This window comes from Rhipicephalus microplus, chromosome 6 (assembly GCF_043290135.1).
Source record: "Rhipicephalus microplus isolate Deutch F79 chromosome 6, USDA_Rmic, whole genome shotgun sequence".
Classification (NCBI taxonomy): domain Eukaryota; kingdom Metazoa; phylum Arthropoda; class Arachnida; order Ixodida; family Ixodidae; genus Rhipicephalus; species Rhipicephalus microplus.
This window is the reverse complement of record NC_134705.1, coordinates 187,741,268-187,767,600: the sequence shown is the minus strand read 5'-3', so window position 1 is coordinate 187,767,600 and position 26,333 is coordinate 187,741,268. Positions and strand designations below refer to the sequence as shown.

Below are 26,333 nucleotides of genomic sequence, written 5' to 3'. Positions count from 1 at the left end.
AGAGGAGTAGCAGCGGCTCTTCAGCCGCTGCGCGGCCGCTGGCTCGCTCGCAGGGCCGGCTGCCTAGCCTCGTGGTCCTTGAGAGAGAGGTTTCTCCAGCGCCTTGGGCAGCTGCCGTGCGTCCGTCGCGGAGACCTCATTCGCACCGGTCAAACCGGTTCGCAAATAGAAGAAAGAAAAAAAAGGACCGTGGCAGAGGGAAGAATACAGAAGAGAGACGACGGCCCAGCTCACTCTCGCCCCTAACGCACGCCTCCCCGCCCTTTGTTTTTCTCATCCTTCGCCCCTATCCTCTTTCCCCTTCAATTTGAGAGCGCTGTCTTCGAGTTTCGTCCTTTTCTATGCACTCGCAGCAGGTTCCTTTTATTTCATATTTTTGATACTGCAGCGGCTCTCGTTTTAAAGTCCTCGCGCAGGTCGCCAAACAGGCCTCCTGCGATGCGTGCAGTGCTTTTGTTCTGTGGCGATTTCGTCACCTTTCTGGTTTCACTTTTATGCTGTGTGCCGCCTGCGACACCAAGCGACGCCATGATGGCCCACGCCAATCGCCACTGCTGATTGATTCAAATCTACGGAAATCGTTGTTTTTACTGCTCGTCAGAAAGCATAGCGTGAAAAAAAAATAGACACAAAAAAGTACAGTCCCTCCCTTTCACCGCCATGTTTTACAGTCAACACAACTGGATCTGGAACAATTCTTCCAACAGTCAAGTGCTTCTGGTTTTAACGTCACAGCAAGGTTAGAAAAAAGAAACGCTTTGACCAGCCTGGTTAACGGGACGATGTCCCTCCTCTTAGTAGAACTCGCTGTTGGGCTAGTTGGTTCATGTCTTCATTAAATATTCAACGTCGCGCCGAAATGAACAACCACACACAGGAAGAGACAAATATAGACACCACAAGCGCTCACTTATAACTGTTTATGCCTTGAGCTAACATGCTAATATAAACCCACTCTTCGTCGACACATGCGCAACATGACCAGCCCTTCCCTTACTTAATCACGCTATCGGACATGCGCTCTCCAGATAACGCCCGTGGTGTCTATATTTGTTTACTTCTGTGTGTGGTTGTTCTTTCGGTGCGGCGTTGAATACTTAATGAAGTCCGACATGCGCTCTCCAGATAACGCCCGTGGTGTCTATATTTGTTTACTTCTGTGTGTGGTTGTTCTTTCGGTGCGGCGTTGAATACTTAATGAAGTCCCTCCTTATAAACCACACACCCCAATGGCGCCGTTCTTGGCCCAGTTTCGCTTTCACTGCGCATTTTTTCCGGTGCTGCCATCTGCCGTTGTGCTCGAGCCAAGACGAGCGATATCGCCAGAATGAAAGCCTCCGAGATCAACAGGCGTTTCGCGACTGTATCGCTAGGGGTGTGGCGCATGCGTCATCGCATCGTGGGAAACGATGGATTTCGAAGCCCCTCTCTCGCTCTGTGTCGAGGTTTTTAAACCCGTGACTTCTATTTGGTCTACCTTGCACCACCACGTTCCCCACTAGGCTGACTATACCGAAGCTCCCAAGGAAGGCTGTGAGTATGGTCCGTTCGTTCAAGGATACTCGAAGAAAGAACAGCGCAACTTGGAAAAATACAAGAGACGCTTTTAAGTCGCACTCCGTTTCTCCGAGTAGGAACCAAGGCGAGGTACCAGTGGAACAAATTTGTTCATTGAACTTCCGTTTTCTACTAGCTCGCTGATGTGGTACAAGAAGCTCAAGAGCAGATACAGTAAGAGAGGAGCGCGCGGTAGTACTCAGCCACCTCACAGTCCGAGCAAAAAAAAAAGGGGGGGGGGGGGACCGGATGAGTACCACGCCAAACGCGCAGTGGAAGAGTGGCAGCTTGGGCTAGTTGGTATGACATGACGATAGTTGTAGCGCGAGAACAAAACGACGACACAGAGACAAGAAGGACACGAAAGACACGAGCGCTAACTGCGATGAGGGTTACGAGGACTGAATGACGAAGAGAAACACACGAAAAGGAGCCCGAATAACTAGAAATGTAACTTAGAAGTGTGGCAGCTTGGGCTAGTTGGTGTGGCATGACGATAGTTGTAGCGCGAGAACAAAACGACGACACAGAGACAACAAGGACACGAAGGACTCGAGCGCTAACTGCGATAAGGGTTACGAGGACTTGAATGATCAAGAGTCCTTGTCTCTGTGTCGTCGTTTCGTTCTTGCGCTATAACTATCGTCATGCGCAGTGGAAGTCGAGCCACAGAACACCTCGCCTACTCGGTGTTAGAGCAACCCTTTCTCAATCTCCTCCCTGCGGGTGAACTCTCCCAGTGTTTCTCGTACGGGACTCTTTCTGCGCCGGCCGTGTCTCCGGCACGCATGGGTGGCGGCCGAAGAAAAGAGGTAGAAAAAGGGGGGGGGAGAGAGAAGACTCGGCCGGGCTATGTAGCGGTGCGCGAACCGCTATAGGGGCCAGAACGCCCGTACCCTTCAATCTTATTTTCTTCGCGTCCTCGGGAAGGAGAGAGAAGGAAGCCGGCGGCCGAGCGTTCCTGGGTCGGCTCATGGAAGGGAGACGCGGGCCGAGCGGCGGGAGGTCCTAGGCCTTCTCTCGCGCGTCGCTACGTTGACGACGACGCGGGCCGGCCCGGCGCGTTATTCTACCGCGGAAGTAAACACGGACGTCGGCAGCGAGTGGCGGCTGCCGCCGGTTAGCGGAGGACGCGGAAGACCCTCGCCTCCTGGAAATCCCTAGCTCGTATTCGAGAAAGAGTGCGCGGTCGCGTTTTATTGTAGGCGTCGCCGATCGTGCTGCGTTGCGGGGAGAAGCTTCGGGGAGGAAGGAGCAGGCGGCAGCTGTGACTAGATAACGTTCACGTTCGTTGGGCGAATGAGAGAGAGAGAGAAATAACTTTATTGGGTTGAAAAAGAAGGGGTTTAGGAGCTAGATGGGTGGGGCCCAAAGACCAAGGCTCCACTGGCTTGCGCCGCCTGCCGGACGTGGTCCAGGAGTGCTAGTTGCACCTCCGGGTCCGAGCTAGCGAGGAGTGCCTCCCATTGCTCCAAAGAGTTTTCCATTCTATACATACGCTGTAAGCGATCAAGTTCATTTGGCCGTTTAGCACAACTCCACGAGATATGGTAAAGGGTCGGTGGCAAGTCGCATGATGCGCTACTTAAATCGTGCGATGCGGGGCGTCGGAGTACGATCGGAACCGCTAGGGAGCTTTCGCTGGGCGAGAAACTCGTCAGTACCGGCCTAGTACGGCGGAATAACGTTACAACGATGTCTATCTACCCTATGATACCGTAATATTGTGTGTAACAAAGAAAACAAGCACTCAAATTTACAATTCTTTCCTTTCATGACACCTAAGTCAACAGGTCGCTTCGTTGTACGTGTCTCGAACCATGAAACCTCGCCTATATTCTTGAGTAATTAGTACTTAGCCGTACGGTTAATACCGTAGTAGAGGCACCTGATTAGACGCGGATTGGTACAAAAGCAATAGCGCCGGACCAAGGAGGATTAAAGAAAAATTGCTGGAGCTGGAAGCTCCAGCAATGGCTTGCCAGCAAAAGTGAAGCCAGCTTTTGCCACAGCCAAGATGGCGGAAACAGCGCCCACTTGAAAATCAAGTGGCTTTCATATGTTATCGTAAATTCTGCGTTAGTTATGTATTAAACGATAGTTGGTCCCGTCAAAATAACACACAGAAATAACACACGTCGAAATAACACACACTACTACTTCGCGTAGTGCTACATGTGCAAAAAGCTCCGCCTCCGTGTAGATTTCCCTTCAGTGCCAAGAGAAGTTGTCGCCGACTATGATATCGGGCGTTACCTTGTGCGTTGCTCGCGAAATGGCTGAATTAACGCACTCAAGCCGCGGCTCTTAATCCTTCGGCTCCGAATCAAAGTCGGAGCGTCAGTGTCTCGGCTGTGAATTCTGCGTGTCTACAAGGCACTGTGGCAGCAAACAGAAACGTGCAGTGCAAAATCAGACACCGATATATCAACTGCATGGCACTGTACACATAATCGCACGTTGCATACGAATTCTGGTTCGAGGCGAAGCTACTCGTAGTTCGCCACCGGAGTGAAAAAAACGTGTCGTACCAAGAATAATGCCACGCTGTCCGCCAGGAGAGTGTAGGAGGACGGAACAGCGAGACGTCTAAATCGAAGGGCAGACAGGTCGAGTTATGCCCTCGACAACACGCGAAGATAAATGGGGCGAAGGGCGCATGAGAGGGGGTGGAATGAAAGTCTCGAGTATGAAAAGAGAGACGCACAAAAATGTCGACGAGAGCCGACGACGTGCCACGTTCTGTCCCCGCGAGCGAGAAACAATAGAACGGACGGATCAAGGTGCGCTCCGAAGCGCGTTCCACGGCAGAAAAAAAAAACACAAAGCCAATTGTTTCACCGCGATACGCCGACGCGTCGACGATTTCGCCAGCAGCCGAACACTTGCGCGCCACGAGCAGCTTTTAGACCACATCACTGGCCGCGAAATGCCGGAGAAAGAAGATCGACGGGGCACGTGATGGGTAAGCAGGGGGGAGGGAAGGGGGAGGAAGAAAAGCGTGATGTCACTCGGTACGGCTGAGGCAGAAAGACACGGTGAGCGATGGAGGTGCCGTAACTAACGCCTTGTTCTGGAATACCGGAGTGTTGACTTCGGAGATCTTCCAAGAGTACCTCAAGCGTCTCCGATCTCGAGAGTCGTGGAATCGAAAACATGTGTCGGAACGCGTCGATAGTTGGATTACTGTAGTATTGTTCGTTGCATTGTTTTTTTTTCCCTTAAGACACGGTGAGCGATGGAGGTGCCATAACTAACGCCTTGTTCTGGAATACCGGAGTGTGACTTCGGAGATCTTCCAAGAGTATCTCAAGCGTCTCCGATCTCGAGAGTCGTGGAATCGAAAACGTGTGTCGGAACGCGTCGATAGTTGGGTTACTGTACTATTGTTCGTTGCATTGCTTTTTTTTCCTTAAGACACGGTGAGCGATGGAGGTGCCATAACTAACGCCTTGTTCTGGAATACCGGAGTGTGACTTCGGAGATCTTCCATTAGTAACTCAAGCGTCTCCGATCTCAAAAGTCGTGGAATCGAAAACATGTGTCGGAACGCGTCGATAGTTGGGTTACTGTACTATTGTTCGTTGCATTGCTTTTTTTTTCCTTAAGACACGGTGAGCGATGGAGGTGCCATAACTAACGCCTTGTTCTGGAATACCGGAGTGTGACTTCGGAGATCTTCCATTAGTAACTCAAGCGTCTCCGATCTCAAAAGTCGTGGAATCGAAAACATGTGTCGGAACGCGTCGATAGTTGGGTTACTGTACTATTGTTCGTTGCATTGCTTTTTTTTCCCCTTAAGACACGGTGAGCGATGGAGGTGCCATAACTAACGCCTTGTTCTGGAATACCGGAGTGTGACTTCGGAGATCTTCCAAGAGTATCTCAAGCGTCTCCGATCTCGAGAGTCGTGGAATCGAAAACGTGTGTCGGAACGCGTCGATAGTTGGGTTACTGTACTATTGTTCGTTGCATTGCTTTTTTTTTCCTTAAGACACGGTGAGCGATGGAGGTGCCATAACTAACGCCTTGTTCTGGAATACCGGAGTGTGACTTCGGAGATCTTCCATTAGTAACTCAAGCGTCTCCGATCTCAAAAGTCGTGGAATCGAAAACATGTGTCGGAACGCGTCGATAGTTGGATTACTGTAGTATTGTTCGTTGCATTCCTTTTTTCTTTTCCTTAAGAAGGGCGTGTCACGTTTATAGATGAGTGTACAAGAAGGGGGCTATGTGAACCCAGAGTTGTGGGCCGGGCTTTCTAACTCCGGTACACTGGTCAACATTTCGTGCCGAGAACAATACGTCTGAATACAATGTGTCTGACAAAAATCAACAAACTTCAGCTGGAACAAGCGGCATGATACAGTGCTAATGAAAAATCTTTGCATGACATGCCGCCGAAAAGGTTGCACAAATTTTCACTCGTAACTGTGCCAGAGGTGAAATTCACTAGCGTGTAACTTTGGCATTGCGCAATTTCGAACATAATTGTATTTCTTGGAATACGCGAACACAGAAATCATGGTCTGTCTGCCTTCGCGTCATACGAAACGATGCAGCCACCCGACCAAGGTTCAAACATTTGCTGAACGCCCAGCCATTTTGAACTGGTAGCTGCGTTCATACTTGCACACATAGACGATCAAAAAGCAAATATTACGCATACCTGATTGATTTGTGGGGTTTAACGTCCCAAAACCACCATTTGATTATGAGAGACGCCGTAGTGGAGGGCTCCGGAAATTTTGACCACCTGGGGTTCTTTAACGTGCACCCAAAAATATTACGCATACCTAAGGTGCGTCATGAATACCTATAGTATTATGTGGTGTGTTCCTTCACTACGAAATTTTAAATAGCGTAGTGTTTCCCAGACTGCGCTGAATATTCGACGCTATGCACGAAAGAAGGCCGGCAGAAGACTTTGCCTTTCGACATTTTTTTGCGTGTTATATATTCATACGGCCCCTTGGACGTCCTGCGGGCAATCTGCTAAAGAAACTATGCTTCTACAAATAAACTTGATGCTACGAACGCTCTCCGATGGAGGCGGAAAAGTTGTAGGCCCGTGTACTCAGATTTGGGTGCACGTTAAAGAACCCCAGGTGGTCGAAATTTCCGGAGCCCTCCACTACGGCGTCTCTCATAATCATATAGTGGTTTTGGGACGCTAAACCCCACAAATCAATCAATCATCAATCAATCATGCTACGAACGCTTGAACATAAATAAGACACTGCGAGGTTGGCCTATGTAAATCAATGCACAGTTAGCTCAATACGTAAGCCGCACAGCCCGAAATGGAATACCTGGTATGACACTACTGTCGGCTCGGTGTATCGGAACACTGAAATCCATGGCCACAAACTTTTCCGTGTCACCTCCATATTAATATCTTACAGCTGTCTTTACGTACGCCGCTTTCGTTGTTCGGGGAGTGTCGTCAAGGGCGCCTTTCATTCGTTACATCAAAAAAGAGGAAACCTCTGTGTGTGTGTGAAGGCGCGAAGATGATGGACGATTGCGACAGAACGTGCTGCGTTGCGAGGCTGTGCTTATGTGCTCCAATGTCAAGTGCACCGCAGGCCAACGCATTGTCTCCCTTCGCCTCGGGCGTCTTTCCGGCTGTTCAAACTTTCAGAAGCTGCCAAGATTCTGCCGGATCTTTTGTACTGGTGCTCACGATAAGATGACTTTGTGTATATACTCTGATAACACTGATACGTATGGTCCTTTCCTGATTCCAGGAACGCAGTAAAACTGATCAAGCGGACAAATAGCGAGCGAGAAAGTATAAGAAACGATGAAGTGATTGCTAGCAATTAAAATTAGTTAAGGCATATTTGCCGGACAGAGCAGCCGACGCGAAATCGGTGACGCGGACTTGCCAGCCAACATGTTCTGCCACTTCATCGAAACGACCGTCGATCGTCAATCGTTTATGCGTAGCAACGAAGCTGCTGCAGAAGATGACTTATAATATTAGCAGCAGGCCCGTACGACCTATCAATCAGAACACACACTCGTTAAGACTTAAGTACAGATCATTCGCTATTACAAAGCATTCCAAGCTGTCCCTTGCATGGTTGCGAAACAACTGGCAGAACGGTTCCGAGCACGGCGTGACTTGGAAGATTGCATGCCAGTAATCGCGACATTTTCGGCAATGCTTTGCCTGTCCACTGAAGCAAAGAAAATGAAATCGGTCTCTCTTATCGATACTTTTCGTCTGTCACTGCTAAAGTCGGGCCCATATTGGAGGCTGCAATAAAAAAAAATTGTGGCATAATGCACCGTCTCCGACATCTCAGCATCAGGCCGGAAGACTTGACAAACGGTCTCAATGAAATCATGCAATGCGGGCAGATTCCGCAGGCAGTCCGAACTTTTAACACCTTTCGCGACTTTTAGGGATTTTCGGCCAAGACCCAGCACAGGCCCCCAAACCGAATCTTTTCGCACGTGTACCGACTCGCTTGACTAGGTTAAGACGACAATCATACCCTAATTGTTTTTACGGTCTTTTTTTCCCACACGAATACCGCAGGAAAGAGGTACGTGTCACACGAATCAACTTCCCTTGGGGACATTGCAGGTTATTTCGCACACACGAAAGGAATCGGTGGCGGAAACAGCGTCCGCAAGAGGGCACTGTCAAACGCGAATAGGTAGAGTTACTCCACGAGGAGGCACCCTGGATATGGGGAGGGGCGATTTAGGGGAGGGTTGGTTTTATAGTAAGCACACATCACCAGAGGACTAACCCGGGAGCCATTGCGCATTACGGCGGGCCCCGGTAAGAAAGACGTAGGTGGAAAGACCGGCGCAGTGGGGGAAGGTCTCGCATTTCCCTTTCTCTCAGATTCATAGATGATGGAACCGCTCGTTGGTTGTCGGCCCCCTCAGGAGGGTACCGGAAACGGAAGTCGGGCATCTTTTTCTTGCTCTTCTCGTTCGACTATCCCGGCTGGTGAGAGCGGAGGCAAGCGCTGCGGAGAATGGGTGGGGGAAGCGGAGGGAGGGAGGGCGGGGGTCGAACGTGCTTCCGGTGACGCTCTCCGCACCGCTGCTTTATCGCTGCCGATGCCGGCGAATCGCACGCGGAGTACGACGTCTTCTATTGACAAGCCCGCGCGAAAAAGAGAGACGCGTCGGTAACACAAATCAAGGGCTCAGTTAGCAGGACGAGTTAGTCTTCCAACAGTCTACACCCCTAGAGCCAGGGACAGTTGTTGGACTTCAAGTAATGAAATGTAAGGGATTCGCGGCGAACTACGCGAACGGAGGACGGAATCTCCGCGAGTGACTCCGTAAACGGAAACGGAAACCGTCAACTTGTCGATCAGAGAAAGTCGAACTACACACAACGTTTACGCGCGGCGTAAATCGAACTGGAAGTCGCGGGTTCAGATCCCACTGGCTAAAGGGCGATTTCCACCCAGATAAGTTCATCTCAACCTGTTTCATAATTACAATATTGTGCTTAAGGAGAACAATTGATGTTACGTGTGCTTTCCTTGGCCTAATCGTCTGCCTTTTATTTATGATTGTGTTACCCCCCCCCAAAAAAAAAAGTTTTTCTCTCATTGACACTACGTTGTCACTCGGGCCACTTATTATCACGTTCCTTCGCCTCGATATATGTGATTTTTATTACTACTTTTTCCTCTTTCACCCAGCAATAATACTGCGTTTTCATCGTACAGGTCGCGGGATCGAATCCCGCCTGCGGCAGCTGCATTTCCGATGGAGGCGGAAATGTTGTAGGCCCGTGTGCTCGGATTTGGGCGCACGTTAAGGAACACCAGGTGGTCAAAAATTCCGGAGCCCTCCACTACGGCGTCTCTCGTAATCATATGGTGGTTTTGGGACATTAAACTCAACATATCAATCAATGCGTTTTCATCGTAATGTAACTACCTGTCCCACCAGCCCCGCCGCGGTGGTCTAGTGGCTAAGGTACTCGGCTGCTGACCCGCAGGTTGCGGGTTGGAATCCCGGCTGCGGCGGCTGCATTTCCGATGGAGGCGGAAATGTTGTAGGACCGTGTGCTCAGATTTGGGTGCACGTTAAAGAACCCCAGGTGGTCTAAATTTCCGGAGCCCTCCACTACGGCGTCTCTCATAGTTATATGGTGGTTTTGGGACGTTATACCCCACATATCAACTACCTGTCCCACCAATCATGAGAATAAATGGGCGCCTTCACTCTCACACACTCTTTTCATGTCTTCGTCTCCACATTTATTGTTTAATGCGCTTATTCTTTTAACGCCAGAGGCGATAGCAAGTACAGATTTACACCTCAGAGGACTACCTCCGTGGCCGTAGAAGGCGCATCACAGCGTTTGACGAGCGTAGTCATCCACGACTGCGTATGCGGCGACCTTGCATACAAAGCAAAACGAAGGCCGCGTAGCAAAAACGGTGCGTCAGCTTGTTTCATTATATAACTGCATACGGCTGGCGGGAATTCCCGAACGATACGACATTCCTCCTATGAATGTAGCGCCACCCTGACAAGCATAGCACGGCCCTGTGCAAGTTGGAAGGCCTGGCAGATTGTATCGCACAAGGTCACAGAAAGTTGGGTTCTGCAAGCAGCTTGTCTGCAACAGCGCATATCGTGCAACGGCTATACACTTGCCTTATCGCCACCATTGACGTGTTCCGAGGGTTTTTTTTTTTAATATATGGATAATGAGCTCGGTGCACACCTGGAACCAAGCAGAAAACTGTATCCCTGTAAACTTATAAAACAGCGTTCAAGGGGGGTGGTAGTTATAGCGCGAGAACAGAACGACGACAAAGAGACAGGAAGGCCACGAGCGCTATGTCGGACACGTCTCTTTGTCATCGTTCTGTTCTCGCGCTGTAACTTGAGTCATGTCATACCAACTAGCCCAAACTGCCACAGGACGAATGTCTTTCTCATGTCCGAACCTTGAACGATAACTGTGAGCCATGTGACCGCGTGAAAGGGCCACTAAAGTGACGCCGTACTTTTAGCTTAGGCTGACAAGTTAAGCTGTGAGAAACTTGTTGTTCATTTCCACACAATGAGTTCATTAGCAAATGAGCCGATCAATGTCAAAAGTCTCACTTTGAAATTTCCCACCGAAACCTCTATGGTGGCATCACGAATTTCAGTCTTTTTGCATTCAGGCCACAGTTACTCAAGAAACTTTCCAGAAATTTGCACGTTCGAGTCTCTGGCTACCTCAGACGACACTGAACTACATTTTAGTTCATTTGGGAACTACGCAGGTCCTGGGAGATGCCGTCAAAATATGTGACGTCACGTCGACTGGTGCGGGAACTTCAAGACGCCAAAGAGAAATTTCATTTTCCGCATTTTGTCGCTTGCCAAAAAGCGCCTTCCTGTGGCAAGGACGGACATATTGTTAACTTCAATGAATGACATACTTATATGCGAAAAATGGCTGTTTTCCATAATGCCGTAGGCTTTGCAAAACTTCGGCAGCGCATTTGCGGTTTAGCTTCGCGCAGCGAATGTCCCCCAGTCACGCAGCAGAGCGTCGGCTACGCCGGCATAGCTGTGGATGGGCTAGCGCGCGGGCGTCTCGCTTGCGGCACGGCCGAAGAAACGGGGGCAAGCCAAGCCATGCCAGGACTCGAGGAAGCGACCGGCGCGGCGCGGAGAGAAACGGGCGAGAGGGTGGCACCGCGGCCCCAGGAGGAAACGGCCCAACGCAGCTCATCTAGCTCGGCGCCCCACGACGCTCGAGCGAACTCCCAACGTGCGGAGAGCAGCACAAGCGGCCGCTTTCCAGGCCAGCGCAGCCGACCGACTCGACCAGAATCTTGCGTAGGCCGCCGCAGCCGCGCTCTTTCGCACGGCACGGCCGCCGCATGCGAGAACGGCGCTGCATGCCTGCCGTCTGGGACCACCTGGAGCCAGTATACCACACGAGGGAACATTCATGACTCGCATCGCTAGGGTTCAGACCTGACGTGAACGCCCTTATAACCTAACAGCGCTCTAGATAAGCGGGGCACTTTGCAGTGTTGGTCAAAAGAAAATGAAAAAGGTAAAAGCGGGAGAGTTAAAAACTGTTTACTGAGTACCAGATTGAATAACCAGAAGTGGAACTAGTTGGAAATATGTGGGAGGGTTGGAGCCGCCCCCACCCGTCCAATTTTTATCTGATCCTCCCCCTCCCCCCCAAGAGGAACTCAAGTGCCCCCCCCCCACTCGCTAGTAAAAAAAAGTCCTGGCACCATCCCTGACATAACAAGACCATACAAAGACTAAATACAGATGACGATAGGGTATATCAAACTTGATGGATGGTAAGATCGAGCTTCACTGATGACCGGTTCATTGACTTCACTAGTCTAGGACAACCATTTAGTGTAGCACAGTTTCAAGAACGATGCCACGATCTAGCCAAGCTGGTTACAAGGAGGCCTTTTCCTAGCCGAGTACAACCTTCCCAAAGAAGCTGATCGACCCCCTGCGCGAAAACGCGGCGCTGCCTGATTGCAACCTAGTGTGGTTTGTGTTCCTTATAGACTTCCAAAGCCACGTATCTACAATTTGCACCACCATATTACGCCACATGTCTGAATAACTCACACAGCTCATCCAGTACAACACGTGCATATCGTTTTTCTGCTGTCTTAGCATTTTTAATTGTACCGATAACGATGAATTCGGGGCTGAACGAAAGTCACTATATCACAGGCACAGAGCTACTGCGAAACTTTTGCGAACCTCACATTTAACTGCAGCGGCTGCGCCGCACCCTCTAGCCTTTGCTGGGATGCTATTACGGAGAATATCCAAGCCCGCCATGTTTTCGAATTCCTCTGTTGCAAATTCTGATTGGTCCGGAGGGTTACTGCGGTCACTTATTTGCTTAAAAATACTACTATTACGAAATTTTACAGCGTCGAGAACGGCACCCATGAACTCGATACGGCGGCAGCGCTGCCAAACGGTGATGATCACAACCATGGCGTCCGCGAGAGCTGGAGGAGCGATACACTTTCCTCCCACTTTGAAGCAGATCGCGAGGTCCCGCCACCTCGCGGCAGTCGACAGAGCGACGGCCGCTGTCGATCGGGATTGGGCCACCCGCCGACGCCGCAGGTTCAAAGTCCTGCTGCTGATGCCTGCCTGTGCAGCTGACTCGCTCGCGCGTGCGGGGGCGCACCGTGCAGTTACAGAGACGACCGCATCTCTCGCTCTTTTCCGTGCCCTTCTCCCGCGACGCCTGAGGCGTTTCGCGTGGCCTTCGCGTGCCTCGCGCCGCAGGAATCCCGAACGTCGGCTAGCTTGGTCCCGCACGCCGATCTGACCGCGCTCACTACGACGATGTGTTTGTCTGTGCTTTTTTCAAGCTGTCTATGTCTGAACAGCCATGTTCCCCGCACAGAAACGCAGAACACTCTGTGGCCCTAGCGCACACGAACGGTTTACCATCTCACGTCTCTTCCTCTCTTCTTCCTCTTTTCTACACCTTTACTCCTACCCTTTTATCCCTCCTCACCCCCATCCCTTGTGAGCTACTGTTGAAGTGTCGCTCACTGAAGCAGACAGTTGCGGGGCTCATTTTTCTCTTCCTTTCTCTTTTAAGAATCGCTTCTCTTAGCTAGTCCGAACTTGTTAAACCTTCTGCGGCACCGAGACTCTGCACCATTGGCTTTCTAAAACGCACTGTAATGGCAGCAAATCGCAATGAGTATTCACGATTCAAGTCGCGAGTACTTTCAAAAGAATGAATATTATACACGTATTTAGCACTATTCATGTTATGACCTACTGAACGATCGCACCGCCCGAACTGGTTCAAGTGATCTTTATAGGAAACAGTCCCGTGACAAGCATAACAGTGTACAACCGTCCAGGACATGGGCTTGGAATACCGTTGCCGACGTCTGTCTTCGGATGAATGCCTGTTTACTTACCGACGCCCTGCGCGTATAATGTGTACAAGGTATTGAAGAGCTTCGGCATACAAACTCCTTTCCCACTTGTGACAGCTTGCAAAAAAAGAATGGTTCTAATCTATCTTGCGACAGTGGTCGATTATGCCATACACGCCCGCAAGACGACGAATAAAAACTCGCAAGGCGTAAAAGGCTCCAAAAGCGCGCACAGTGCTATGACAAGTCAGTGACGTGACAGCGTTCGCCGTCCGCCACGCGGGCTAAATTGTGAAATACTAGCACGGGTTTGCGCCCCTTCGCGATCGATCTTGTGGTTGCCGGTTCGAGCCGGGTCACATTTCGATCTGCGCTGCACAGCTGGCGTACCTTTCGACACACACATAAAGGAGAACGCGCAACAAGTACACACGCGTTCGATAGGCACTTTCTGACGTGACGACATGTTAACCCTATCTAATGTCGTTTACGACCAGATTAAGGGGCAACCACATGTTTACAACTTGTAAGAGCACCGTTGATATTTTTTTTCCTCACACGAACAAAGGAATGTATCATCGCACGGCTCGACCAAGTCTTTAAGTAACTCATTCTTCAAATACTTACACAATAGAAGTTCATTACGTTTTCTGCTATTCCTTCAATGGAGTTCCCAAGCTCTTCACACACATCTGGAGGTGCGGGCCCTCTGGCGGGTTCGTACAAGTGACCCTAAAAGATTTGCTGTCACGTTTGTTGCTACGACATGTTACAGAAAGGCTTGTTCTACGCCGCGATGCCCCAATTATGTCAGTGGTCCAAAAACCCGGCACGTCTCAGCATCAACTTTAACTTGAAATTTACCTCGCAAATGTTGCCTAAACTCCCCTAAGTGCCATTTTTCTAAGGGGGAGGGGCGTCTGTGACAGTGTTTTCACGATTTATTAGGCTTCGTTAAGTATTCTTTCAAAGTGTTCATCATTAACCTGGAACGTCGCAAGGCGCTGCTGCAGATCAATGAATCTGATAAACCTAATCATGCTTGCCACTGTGTCTGTGTTACCAACGTCGACAGGAGACAGCTAAAACCAGAAACGATTCAAACAAATATTGCAAATATTTCAAGAGAACGGAACCGTAGAATTAGGCACATCATCCGGTGTTTCTCGAATCATTTGGCAACATATACAAGCTGAAATTACGGGACAAGGTGAGTGCTTCAAGACTTCAAATAATGACACATCGACATACCCTTGTACAAGGGTATGTACATGTATACCCTTGTACATGTACATACCCTTGTATCCTTAACATGTTCGTAAAGCCTTAACATGGTGGGGGTGGGGGTAGTGGTTAGAAGATGAGAAAAGGCACCTAATTTCTGCATCCCAGTCGGGAGCACGGCGCAGTGCCTGAGCCTTAACGTGTTCGTAAAAGCAGCGCCTGCCGATGCAAGTTTTGCGAGGGGCGCCCCCCTTTGCTCTCTCCGAGAGGCGAGACGCCCGCGCAGGGCCAGAGCCATCGGCCTCCGCGCATCGATAGCGTCGGCTCCCCGCCGCCACCACTACCACGTTGGCGCGCACTTTTTTCCCGTCCTTATAGCTAGCAGCCGACGCAATCCCGTCGTTCGAAAAAAGCGCCGGCGCTGGGCCAACGCGCATGCGCCCTGAGGAAAATTTTGCTCCCTCTTCCAGTATGCGAGCGCGCTTTTTATTTTTTGTTTCTCTCCTGTCCGAAAAAAGAGAAAAAAAAAAGACGAGCTTCTGAAAAAGCGGCTTCGCCCCACGCTACTACTACGCCTCCTCCATCTGAATCCTCCTCAGCCGTTCCCTGAGCGCTAGTCCAGGAGAGTCGGGGAGAGAAAGAGAGACGAAAACAAAAGCAAAACAATCAAAAGCGAAGCTCTCCCCGGCGCTCTTGCCATTTCCCAACCTCCGAACTAGGAAAAAAAAAAGAAAACACGAAGGCATAAAAGCCAATCGAGGAAAGAGGCCGTGCGAAGAGGGAGGCGAACTACTAAGAGATGCCCGCGCAACGCAAACCAAAAAAGAAATTTACCGTTGCAAGAGCAAATTTTGCGGAGAAACAAAAATTGGAAAGGACGATGAAGAGGAAAGACAAAAGCGGCCCACGCCATCCTCTACTTCTCTCTGCTTCCAGTCAGGTTTCTTCCTCTCCACTAAACTCCTCTCCATTTCGCAGAATTCACCAGCCGCCACTTCTTCCTCGCCTCCTCACAATGGCCGGCTCAGCTGGTTTGCGCGACTTGCCCGCCATTTTTCACAATGCCCTCGCCCACTCTCCCAAGGCAGGGTGTGCGTGTGCTTCGCTACCTCATCACCCGTCCTCCTCTCCGCAATATTCCGCCGGGCGACGCATGCGCACAAGCGCGCGTCGCGCGGTGGCGCCACCAAAACTCCCTCTTCGCCGGCGGTTCGGCTAGAAACTCCCGTACGCTGTTTCCATCTCCTGTTCGCGTTTCGTTTTTCTTTCTTTCTTGCCGCTCCTCGCTTCAGATTCCGTTCTCTCTCGGTCCACGCGCCCTTTTTTCTTCTCTCTCTCATATCCCTAGCTACCGTCGCTGGGGCCCCTTCGTTTCTCCCCAGCTCGGTGCTCTCTCTTGGCCGCTTTATTTATTACAGCTGCCGCCGCCGCCGCCGACCAGACCAGCCAATGCCGTTGCTCGGCGGGCTGGCTCCTCGGCTGCTAGCAGCGAGGGCATACGCGAAGCCAGCCTTCATTGTCTTCCCCCTTCCAATCTTTTCAAACCCACGTGGCATGTTACTACATTTACTATATCAACCTCGCGTAAATGTGTAGTAGCAAAACTTTTCTTTAAGAGCTATCCATGGAAAGCAACTTGCCGGTGACGACATTGTTCCTCACAAACAAGGTTACGAAACAACGTAAAACAACATACAGCGGCGAAGTCTGAGCGACTTTTCTTTTATCCTCCGAGCATGTTTACTAAATTATCTTTAGAAGTATTGTCACTGAACCCTCTGCGTGCAGTCGCAAATTCACTGTAATATCTACCGATGCGCATCACCCTCGAAAAGCATGCGACGCAAGGGTACGGGGCTGCTGATTCATATTATCCGCAGATTTGATTTTAGGACACCAGTGCGTAGTCAACCCTCATAATCAAGTGAAAACCTTGAAAGTAGATGTAAACTCTTACACGTTAAGTTATGGAAGGCACTTCGCACTTGTGCCCATTTCTCCCCGTATCTCAAACCCCAACAGTAGATGGTATTAATGCAAACCGAAGTCAATTGGCTTGTACACTTTTCCGAGATTCTTAGAACAAGACATCCTAGCTGAACACCCGTGTCGGGGGTTGCTTAGTAAGAAACCATTGCAAACATAGAGGGTCTTGCCTGGAACGATTTCAAAATATCTGCAAGAATGAAGGCAGATCTTTCTTTTTTTCCTTTTCGATTCAACAGGTTCAGCTGCAGAAGTGGCCTAATTGTGTGGGTTTTCAGTTCGGGAGTCATAACGGGGACCATATTCAGCGTAGAACGGCAAAATTAAAAAAAAACAAATTGAAAAACAAAGGGGTATAAAAAGTTAGGTCAAATAATAAATTTGGATCAGGACGAACGATATGGGCGAAAATAGCTGGCACGGGATCGAAGACCGCGAGAAGATAGCAAGACACCTTCCAGGCCAGCACAGATGGCAACCAAGCTTTACAAAAAGCCTGCTCCGAACATTCTGACCAGGCGGATTTAGAATTCCGGGGTAGTTCTTGTTTCCGTCGCAGTGCCATCTATCGGGCGCAGACCACAACTAGCGCGAGGCAATGCGCGCAAAATTTGACCTGGGCCGAGCCAGACGGGAGCCGGAGGTCTCGCTAGAGCGAACTTTCAGTAGTGAACAGAAAAAAATTAAAGCGAGAGAAGAGCGACGCGATCCGACAAACAAAATATGGAGGGAGAGCGAAATCAAGAAGAGGAAAAAAAACGGCGTTTCATCTCACTAAAGCCATGCAGCACATTAGATGCTAGAGGGGCTGACGTCAGCCAATGAAGAGGGAGAGTAGGTGTACTGCTTCCCGCTATGCATCTGCGTCGTCTGCTACATAGAGACGCAAGCAGACGATACAGAAAGACAGGGTGACATGCGGCAACACTGGCTCGCAATGCACTTTGGACGAATGTTGTTGATCACCGGAACTGGGAGATGAGCAAGCAAAGAACTAATATCTGTGTGATAACCAATAACCAATCAGCATCGACAAAATGCGACACTATACTCTTAACTGCTCTACTGCAGCATCCATAGAACGCGAATGAATGCACGGGCACCGACCGTTTCATGGTCACGTCAAGTTGCTTAAACCAAGCCACAAGAAAATCCATATGTTCGTCTTCAAGCTACACAACATGGAAAAGACTAGAACGTTTACTTGGTTTGTGCGAACATGTCTACTTTGAAAGTGACGAGGTTTGCTAACTACGTTCCGTTGTGCGTTTATTAAAGGGCCTCCTCCTGTTTGTAGCTTCTACAACGCTGCACGGTTGTAAGCGGCAGCGCATGCAGGAGAGAGGCACAGAGGAGGGGGTGGCATCACCGACTGGATAGAGAGGTGAAAGAAGGTAGCTTCGGCGCATGCGCTGCTGGAGCAAGGCGGCGGCCCATCTGCCGAGCGATGGAAAGAGCGCGCACGTGACTCACCTCCGGTTGGCGCCGGTGGCGCCACCTCAGCGAGTTGCGGACGACGCCGGAGTCCGCGCAATGGGTGGCGAGATATCGACAGAACGCCGTTCGTCGCTGTCAAGAGCAACGCACGCACGAGCGGCCCGTGAACTTTTTGCCGCTGGCGTCGGCGAAACGATAAAGACTGGCAACAACCTACGCTCACTTCACTCCATACAACGTCCCTATTTTTTATACAAGACATCTAACGAAATGAAGCCAAAAAAAGTCTAAAAAATTACCCAAATCACGCTGGCTTTTGGGTCGTGCAAAGCACCCGATGACCTTCGAATGGTTAGTCTTCATTCAAAACAAAAGGTCATTCGCATTAAGTCTTCAATATTAAGACTGAACCCATTTTATCAAAGATCCACGTGAACGCTGCTGAAAAATGCGCAACTGAAATAACGCTTGTCGAAAACCGAAAATACAAGCATCAGTCGCAACATATGGCCTCAGTCCCTTATATGGCATAATCAGTGTGCCGTCACATTTGATGACGATTGTCTTACGCTTCGGTGTTTCAAACGGTACTGCTGATGTGCATTGAATATGGCTATCACTGATAACACATTCGAGCAAGGAAAACAACAATCATGAGGACTTGCGCATGTAATTACTAGCAGTGCGACACGGCGATGCTCGCATTCTTGCCAAGTTCATAAGCGAAAATCTCACAAGTTCACTTTCAGAAGAACATATTTGCAATTCCTGAAGACGTCGGTTACTTAAAGGTACTGCATCGCACGGCTACTAATCCTCGAGAGCAACGTGACACATATTCACCCACAAAATGCGCGTGTTACTTCGTAAGTTAACATTCGGAAAAACAAAGCTTGAAGTTCCTGACGTCATCGCTTATTTGGAAGTACTGCATCGCACGGCTGGTAATCTGCAAGGGCCAGATAACATACATTTCCTTACAAAAAAAATGCACGTATTTAAACACAGAACGTCGTATCGCAGACCATGTACGCAGTTTATGATTCTTCCCATTTCTTTATTTACGAACAGAAAACCCATATGAGAAATTAAAGAAGACGTAAAAGGACACTAGCGAAAGCTGCAAGGATAGTTATCGACACACTGGTTACCGCCAGCAGTCGGTTTCCTGTATAGCAGCGAAGAAAAATATATATATATATATATATATCACCAATACTTTTAAGCGTGCCTTTATTTTGCGAGCTACAAGTGTTCATCACTTTCGACGGGGTGCGAGAACGCGACAACCGGTCGCCAACCACGGACACTGGAACCACGACAGCAGGACACAGTCATGGTAAACGTTTCACGGGCTCCCAACGGCTACTGCGTTGCAAAAGCGATTCTGCGCACCCGGAACCATGGGTAGGCAACAGCCCGCGACAGGTCTTGGGCGGTTTTCAACGAAGACAGAGGCTAAAAACGAATGGGCAAACGGCAGGAGCGTCAGCAAGCACAGAAGCACCAACGGCAAGCTTTGGCTGGACAGATGATGCGCACTGGGCAAGAGTTAGGCCTAAGCAGAACACAAGGCGAGATTGAACGAAAGCCGGGAATTTTACTTTTTTAGATGGGCACAAAGTTAATGCACTAACAGGCAATAAAGGCATGAAAGTGCAGGACATGTCATTTGTCGTTATGATGTACACGTGAAGATATTAAAGTGGACAATAAGACAACTTACCAACGACTGGAACCAATCCAGCAACCTTCATACACTAACTTTTTCCCGTGTGTATCACAATGACTACAAATGACATGCCCCTTCACTTGCATTGGCTTGGTCGTATGTTAGTCGTCATCAAAGTAGTGTCTTATAGGGTAAGATAGTAATTGCAAATGAGACTTACGTTATACGTTCTCAAATACGCCCCCAAGGGTTCACAAATATCGCGCTAACACTACGGCAAACGACTTCATTAACAAGTACACAAGCATTGGTCATTAAATCAACACAGAACATAGGAAATCGAATTACACTTACGGCTCAAATCCCCACGTAGGGTGACGTACTCGTTTCATTAACCGTAACTACATGCCGTGGATCTGGTTGTACGAGCTGGCGTACGAACCGCACAACAATGTTCTACTCACACCTGACCTGGCGGAACGTTCTGGAGAAGTTAAGGAACTCGCGAGTCAGACAAAGGCGCGGAGGAGTAGTCGTTCAGAAAAGTTGGGAGCCTACATCCATCACGGACGCGTCACAATTCGGGGAAAACAAATCGCGCGCCAGCGCACTCGCTCGGTGCGCCTGAGCGTCGACTAGCCGCAACCATCGAAACCGGAACCAAAACCGGAGGCGTTGACTAGGAAAAAAGAGAGAGAGAGAGAGAGAGATTGCCGCTCACTCCAAAGTCGGCGAGCACCAAGAAACGAAACCACCCGCTTTGGGGACCTCTACAGCGGGAGCTGCGGAGCGCCCTGGGCGGTGGCGCCGCCTAGCTGCGAGTCGCCGCAACGGCAGCCTTCGAACTGCAGCCGGCACTAAAAGCCCGTCCTAAGATGTTCGCGCTCGCACTGTAGGAGCGCGGCGCCAGTAAAACAGCACGTCAGCTGGTTATACCGCTCACGTGTAGAACGAAACATGGCGATGAACCACTTCGGTAACTAATGCGTGCTACGGTGGCAACAAAAGCATTCTTTCCCCTTCAACCACCCCGTCCTCGCGGGATAGGTCTCTGAAAAACAGAAATACTTCCCGTAAAAATAGCGAAATAAAATGGGGGAAATGAAGGTGTGAACTGTGCTTAACATTAAGTTAAGGTTGGAAAAGGGTTTTGCTTTCTCCCTGTCTGTGACGCCAGAGTGCGGCACGACGCAACCGCTCGCTACGACGGCGGTTGCAACGCGATTTCACCACCGCGAACGAAACTGCGTCCGCGCTTCAGCTCGCGCGGCTGTTGACAGCGCAGGCGTCCGGTGGCTTAGCTGGTCGCCACGATTGCCCTCGCGAATGACGCTTGTTCTCCGAGCGACAGCTACCTTCCCTTATCGCACACACACGGAACAATGCCCCGGCGCAATAGCTTTTATTTTTTCCTAATCGCGACTCGCGCTTATAGCAAGGCTGGATGATAAAAAAGAAACCGTATGCCTCCGATGCGCTTCTTACTCGGCGAATCTTCTCGACGCGCTCCAGAGTCATTAGGTAACGGTCCCACAAAGGCGCGCGCAGCGCTGATCGACGCTCGCCGCAACGCGCACACATACGCGCAATGACGCACGACAAACACGACCCGCACACAAACGACAGCAATGATGACAGCAGCGAAAACTCACCTTAAACCTGAGAGCATGCAGTGGGCTGACTTCTACCCCCATGCCATAGGCGTCTGGCGTCGAACACGGGATGACGGCCTCACGGCACGAACCGTGCTGCTCGTCGACTTCGTGGTCGCGTCGACACGTCGTGGCAAACACAGTAGTCCCTCGCTGTTAACACACGAGAATGTTGTCAGTTCACGACCGTCGTCGAGGCCTTACAGGCTGCGACGAAGGGGCAAACGCTGAAGCAATCGCAGCAGCAGACGACACGCTGATTGGAGGAGCACGCACAGTAGCGGCGGGAATGCCGGTTCCCTTCCTGAGCCACACCGGCACCGACAGCGGCTGATCGCCTACTGAAGCAGCGGTCGACGTGAGCGTTGCAGACGACGGGCGCGCGGCCATCCCGTCATGCTTCGCGCGCTGTGGTCACGTTGGGCGCTTGCCACCAATCAGCGCGAGCGGAGCGCGAGCGGCGGCCCCTTGCGGCGATATTTTAGCTGTGAACGCGTTGCGAGGCCTTTTTTCTACGCGGCCATGTCGTTGTTCTGGCGCCGCTGGTGTGGGCGAGGGATGAGGCGCCGAGGCTGAAGGCTGCCTGCCGCTTGCTGCGAAGGTTGGCAGCAGCGTCGTCCGTGCGCAGGGGCCGACGAGCCTCCTCGGCTTGCTTGCCTGCCTTGCTCGCGCTGGGACGGGCTCCCTGGGCCTCTCCCTCCCGACTCACTCAGCTGGCTGCCTGGCCAGCTTTCCCGCCGCCGGCCCTTTTTTTTGTTATTATTATTTCCACTCAGCCGGGCGGCGTTCTTTCCTGCCTTGCCGCAAGCGGCCGGTGTGGTGCTGGAAATTTCATTTGAGAACGCTTCTTAGTCAGCTTGTTCTGTGTTCCTTTCCCTGTGCCTGTTAGAAGAACTTAACAGACTCAGTTCACGACTTGGTTGACGAGGTCCTTCAAGCGGTCATCGTGTGCACAAGTTTAGAGATTTTACTTGAAACTGTCGCAAGTACAAGGAAACCTCGAAACGTCTTCCTGCTTTTTTTTTCGATGTTCTTAGCTAAGTAAGACGTAGCCCGTTCACTTTTTCGGCGAACACACGTAGGAACACCAAGCAGCTGCGCCTTCTTTCCCAATTTCGCCAAAAATCATTGTGCTATGACGAGTTGCGCTGCTCACAATGGAGTCTGCTTCGTATCAAATGGCAGGTCAGAAAATTCAGCAAGACTTATGTGATTCTTGAAGGGAAAAAAAGAAAAAAAGTGAGCCCTGTAACTGTCTGCATCAGAGTGCGACACCTCAACAGTAGCTCACAAGGGAATGGGGTAAGGAGGGATTAAAAAGGTAGGATTAAAAGGTATATATAGAGAGAGCAAGGCGTAGGGACAGCGAGCGACGGAAGTAAAGAGGAGATAGCAAAGATAGACACGGTCGCAGGAGTCCGAGGACGGGGCACCACTCGGCGAGAGCTCTTGTAGGCGTCAGGAAATGGCATAGGGGGAGGCCAGTCGGCTGGAGCTGCGCTGTCGTCGGAGATCGCGGGGGCACAACCGGTCGGCACCAAATCCAGCAAGCGAGTCTCCCTCAGCAAGATTAGACGCCACAAACAACTGGCAGTAATTTCTCCCAAAAATTTATGGACGCTTCCCTACGTATCCTCACCTTTAGATATGACGTCGCTCTTAGCTAGGTGTAAACTGTGACGTAGAAAGGTTCTTGCTTGCCCACCCTTCGCTGTGACCTATACCTTTGCGCTAACAGCCATGAGCACCTAAGCAGATGCTCTACATAAAAAAAAAATGTTTCGAATATTTTTTTTAGTCTCATGACTTCCGCAGGAATACAAGCTAACTCAGAATGGTCATTGACATGTGCAATAAGTAAAAAAATTGCTGTGGGCGTATTTCATGTCGCTTGAAGCACTAAAACAGTGTATTGTGAAGCGGTGCACTAGGAAGTTTTCTGGTAAAAACAACGCTATTCTAAAGCATTTTTAAAAAGTTGTTTGTCGTGTTTGTACCTGTATGTACGAAACTGTATTAATATTTCTGCTGAAGACCATCTCAGTGGCCGCGCACTTTCCTTTTCTATCCACGAAGTGTTTGCGAAGACTTAATACTGGATTGTATTGATCTGTACGTGACTCTGCGAATACATCGCTTTCGCACAAAGTTGTGACGTTGTTTTCGTTCTTTTAGAATGATGACGTTATTTTGTTCCAATGAGCAGTTCTTCTTATCTTATAGAGTGAAAATGATCTTCAAGACTGTTTGTATTTTATATTCCATGCGATGACCCTAAATTGATATCTGCACGATGCAAAATTCAGAATATCTGCACTAATAATCAACTGTTCGGAACAAACTTAAAGCAAATAATGATACATATGGAGGTCTTATTTTCCCTTGCATAAGTTACTTTCAAACATAATGTGTTGGTGCCCCGAATATCAAGTAAATGACTAAAAGATTAAAAGAATGGCTATGAAGTTTCTGCGAATACAGTGAGCCATGTACGGTGTTGTATGCGTTACGAAAAAAAAGTAATTAAATACGTTGCTCGTCACTTGACAGAAATAAACGCGTTACCGCCCTATGTTACCTCCAAAAAAATAGGTAACGCATTACCGCCGTTACCGAAAATTTGGGTGCACGTTAAAAAATGCATGGTGGTCGAAATTTCCGGAGCCCTACTATACGGCGTCTTTCATAATCACATGGTGGTTTTGGGACGTTAAACCCCACATATCAATCATTGCCATTACCGAAAAATAAGTACCCCACGTTACGCTTCCCGTTGCTCCACAATCACAGGTTTTAATCGAAGTGACTTTGCTGCAGGAACCCACAATAAGAATTATTTACATCCGAAATATATGTTTCACATAAAACTCCGAACCTGAACAAGGATTATACCCATATGCTCATTGAACGAGAATTATTCGTACAAACGTGCAGGACCACAAAAAATTCCTGTAGAGTTACATGTGATGGCCTATGACAGTGGCATATGGTGAAACAATTTTTTTCTCAAGACATTATACACAACGAGGCATTCAATCATCGACGCTATATGCAAAGAAAACACTACTGAACGCCCAAAACTTTTACAGGGATCGGTCTAGATATATTTATTTATTTTCAAATACTGCAGCCCTATACAGGGCTATTGCAGGAGTGGGGTACATTTACATGAACAAAGTACACTGATTACTGGTATATGTTACTGTATATATGTGTTCCTGGTCCTAACAGCACCTCTAGTGGAGATTTCTGATCGCAACCGGTGGTCTGTGGCCTCCGAAAATGCCACCGCGCGCCAGTTGGCCATCGCGGAGCCCTGCAAATTGCTGTTGTTTGTTTGTTTGTTTGTTTGTTGGTTGGTTTTGGGGGTGGGGGGACATCTGCATGATCATACCTGCAAATTGACCAGCCCTGCAAATTGCTGTTGTTTTTTTTGTTTGTTTGTTGGTTGGTTTTGGGGGGTGGGGGACATCTGCATGATCATACGTCACTGCGTCCACACCTGTCGTCGTGTTTTGGCTACCAAACATCATTGTGCGTGGCCCGTTGACGCTGCAGGTGAGCTGGTCACGCCAATTCTCCGTGACGGGCGAAATTCCGTTGGGACCCTCGATCGGCAGCACAACTTTAGACCAGGTGAAGCTACCGGAAGCAGGAATCCACAAAATGGCGCTCGTAGTAACTGACCTCTAAGTGAACGACCACAGTATCTAACAGACAGTTTGCAAAAACCTGCAAAACGGCTTCACTGTAAGGTTTGTTTTCCAACCAAAAAACTGGTTCACAGACTGCTTTTTTCGTTCACCGTGTTTGGGCATTGCCCCTTTTCCTCACGAACGACATGTTCTGTGTCGTTTACCATGCGATGGCTGAGGGTAGGTACGAAGCGGGACAGTGAGAAAAACACGTTTCGTTGAATGTGTGGTTGAAGAAAAAGAAAAGTCACTATCTCCTGCAGCCCTCGCTAGAGCGTGTCTCAGCGCCTTGGCGTTTCGTAGTACTCGCGTGCCTTCGCTGGAAAAAGCACAATGAGCGCGAAAAGCAGTCTGGGATATGTCGCCGCAGGCTTTCGCGCAAGGTATTTCGAACGAAGTGTCACAATCAGCACACCGGCCCATGTGCTTTCTTTTTGGGGCAGCTGGTCTTTTGGGCCCGGAAAGGCACAGGTGCCAGCAATCCACCCATGGTCGTCAGCAGAGAGGGGGTGGGGTGGGGGGGGGGTGGAAAATCCTCGACCAAGCTAGACCAGTGCTCTCTCTCAACCTCTCTGCAACACCGGTTTGCAACCCCCCCCCCCCCCGTCCAGCCCCCCTCCCCCCCAATTACTGAGACGCTCATGAATCCACCTGCTACAATACATTTACACGAAAAAGCAGGACCTGAGATGGTCCAGGTGGATTCTCCAGCTTCAAGCTTTTCGTGGCATTGGCCCGATCCTCCCCCACAGGGGTCGGTGGACCCTACAAAAATTTCCAACCGCGAATTCCACAAACGATAGCTATTCCACCCACGCTTTGCGTTCTTTCACCACACCGGGCAGGCCAACAGCAGTCTGACTTAGAAGTGTGGCAGCTTGGGCTAGTTGGTATGGCATGACGATAGTTATAGCGCGAGAACAAAACGACGACACAGAGACAAGAAGGATTCTTTCGTGTCCTTCTAGTCTCTGTAACGTCGTTTTGTTCTCGCGCTATAACTATCGTCAAGCAGTCTGACACTGCGAGTTTTCGACAAGGAAGTTCGTCGGAGAGAGCTCTGGGAAAATGCGCCTACAAATAGCGAGTAACGTGACACCACACGTTACCGAAAGAAGGTTAGCGTAATTAGGTTAGCCCTTAGAGTTTCAAGACTGTAACGGGTAGTTACCGCAAGTTACCGAAACGTTACCGATGACGGACCGGGTTAACTGGC

General features: G+C 49.8%; 1 protein-coding gene and 1 long non-coding RNA gene across 2 annotated transcripts in view; both read right to left on the bottom strand.

Moving 5' to 3' along the window:
• The window catches only part of LOC119168249 (uncharacterized), a 36,282-nt gene extending 14,404 nt beyond the window's left edge, over positions 1-21,878 (bottom strand). Inside the window, exon 1 of the mRNA XM_037419654.2 lies at positions 21,423-21,878. Coding sequence (XP_037275551.2) covers positions 21,423-21,464 — 42 coding nt within the window. The 5' untranslated portion in view covers positions 21,465-21,878. The remainder of the gene's footprint in view (positions 1-21,422) is intronic.
• LOC142765737 (uncharacterized) lies at positions 19,315-20,782 on the bottom strand. Its single transcript, XR_012884378.1, has 2 exons — positions 20,125-20,782; positions 19,315-19,556 (listed from the first exon to the last, which is right to left on the bottom strand). It is a non-coding gene; the product is annotated as an uncharacterized LOC142765737 (long non-coding RNA).
• Positions 21,879-26,333: the final 4,455 nt, after the last annotated feature.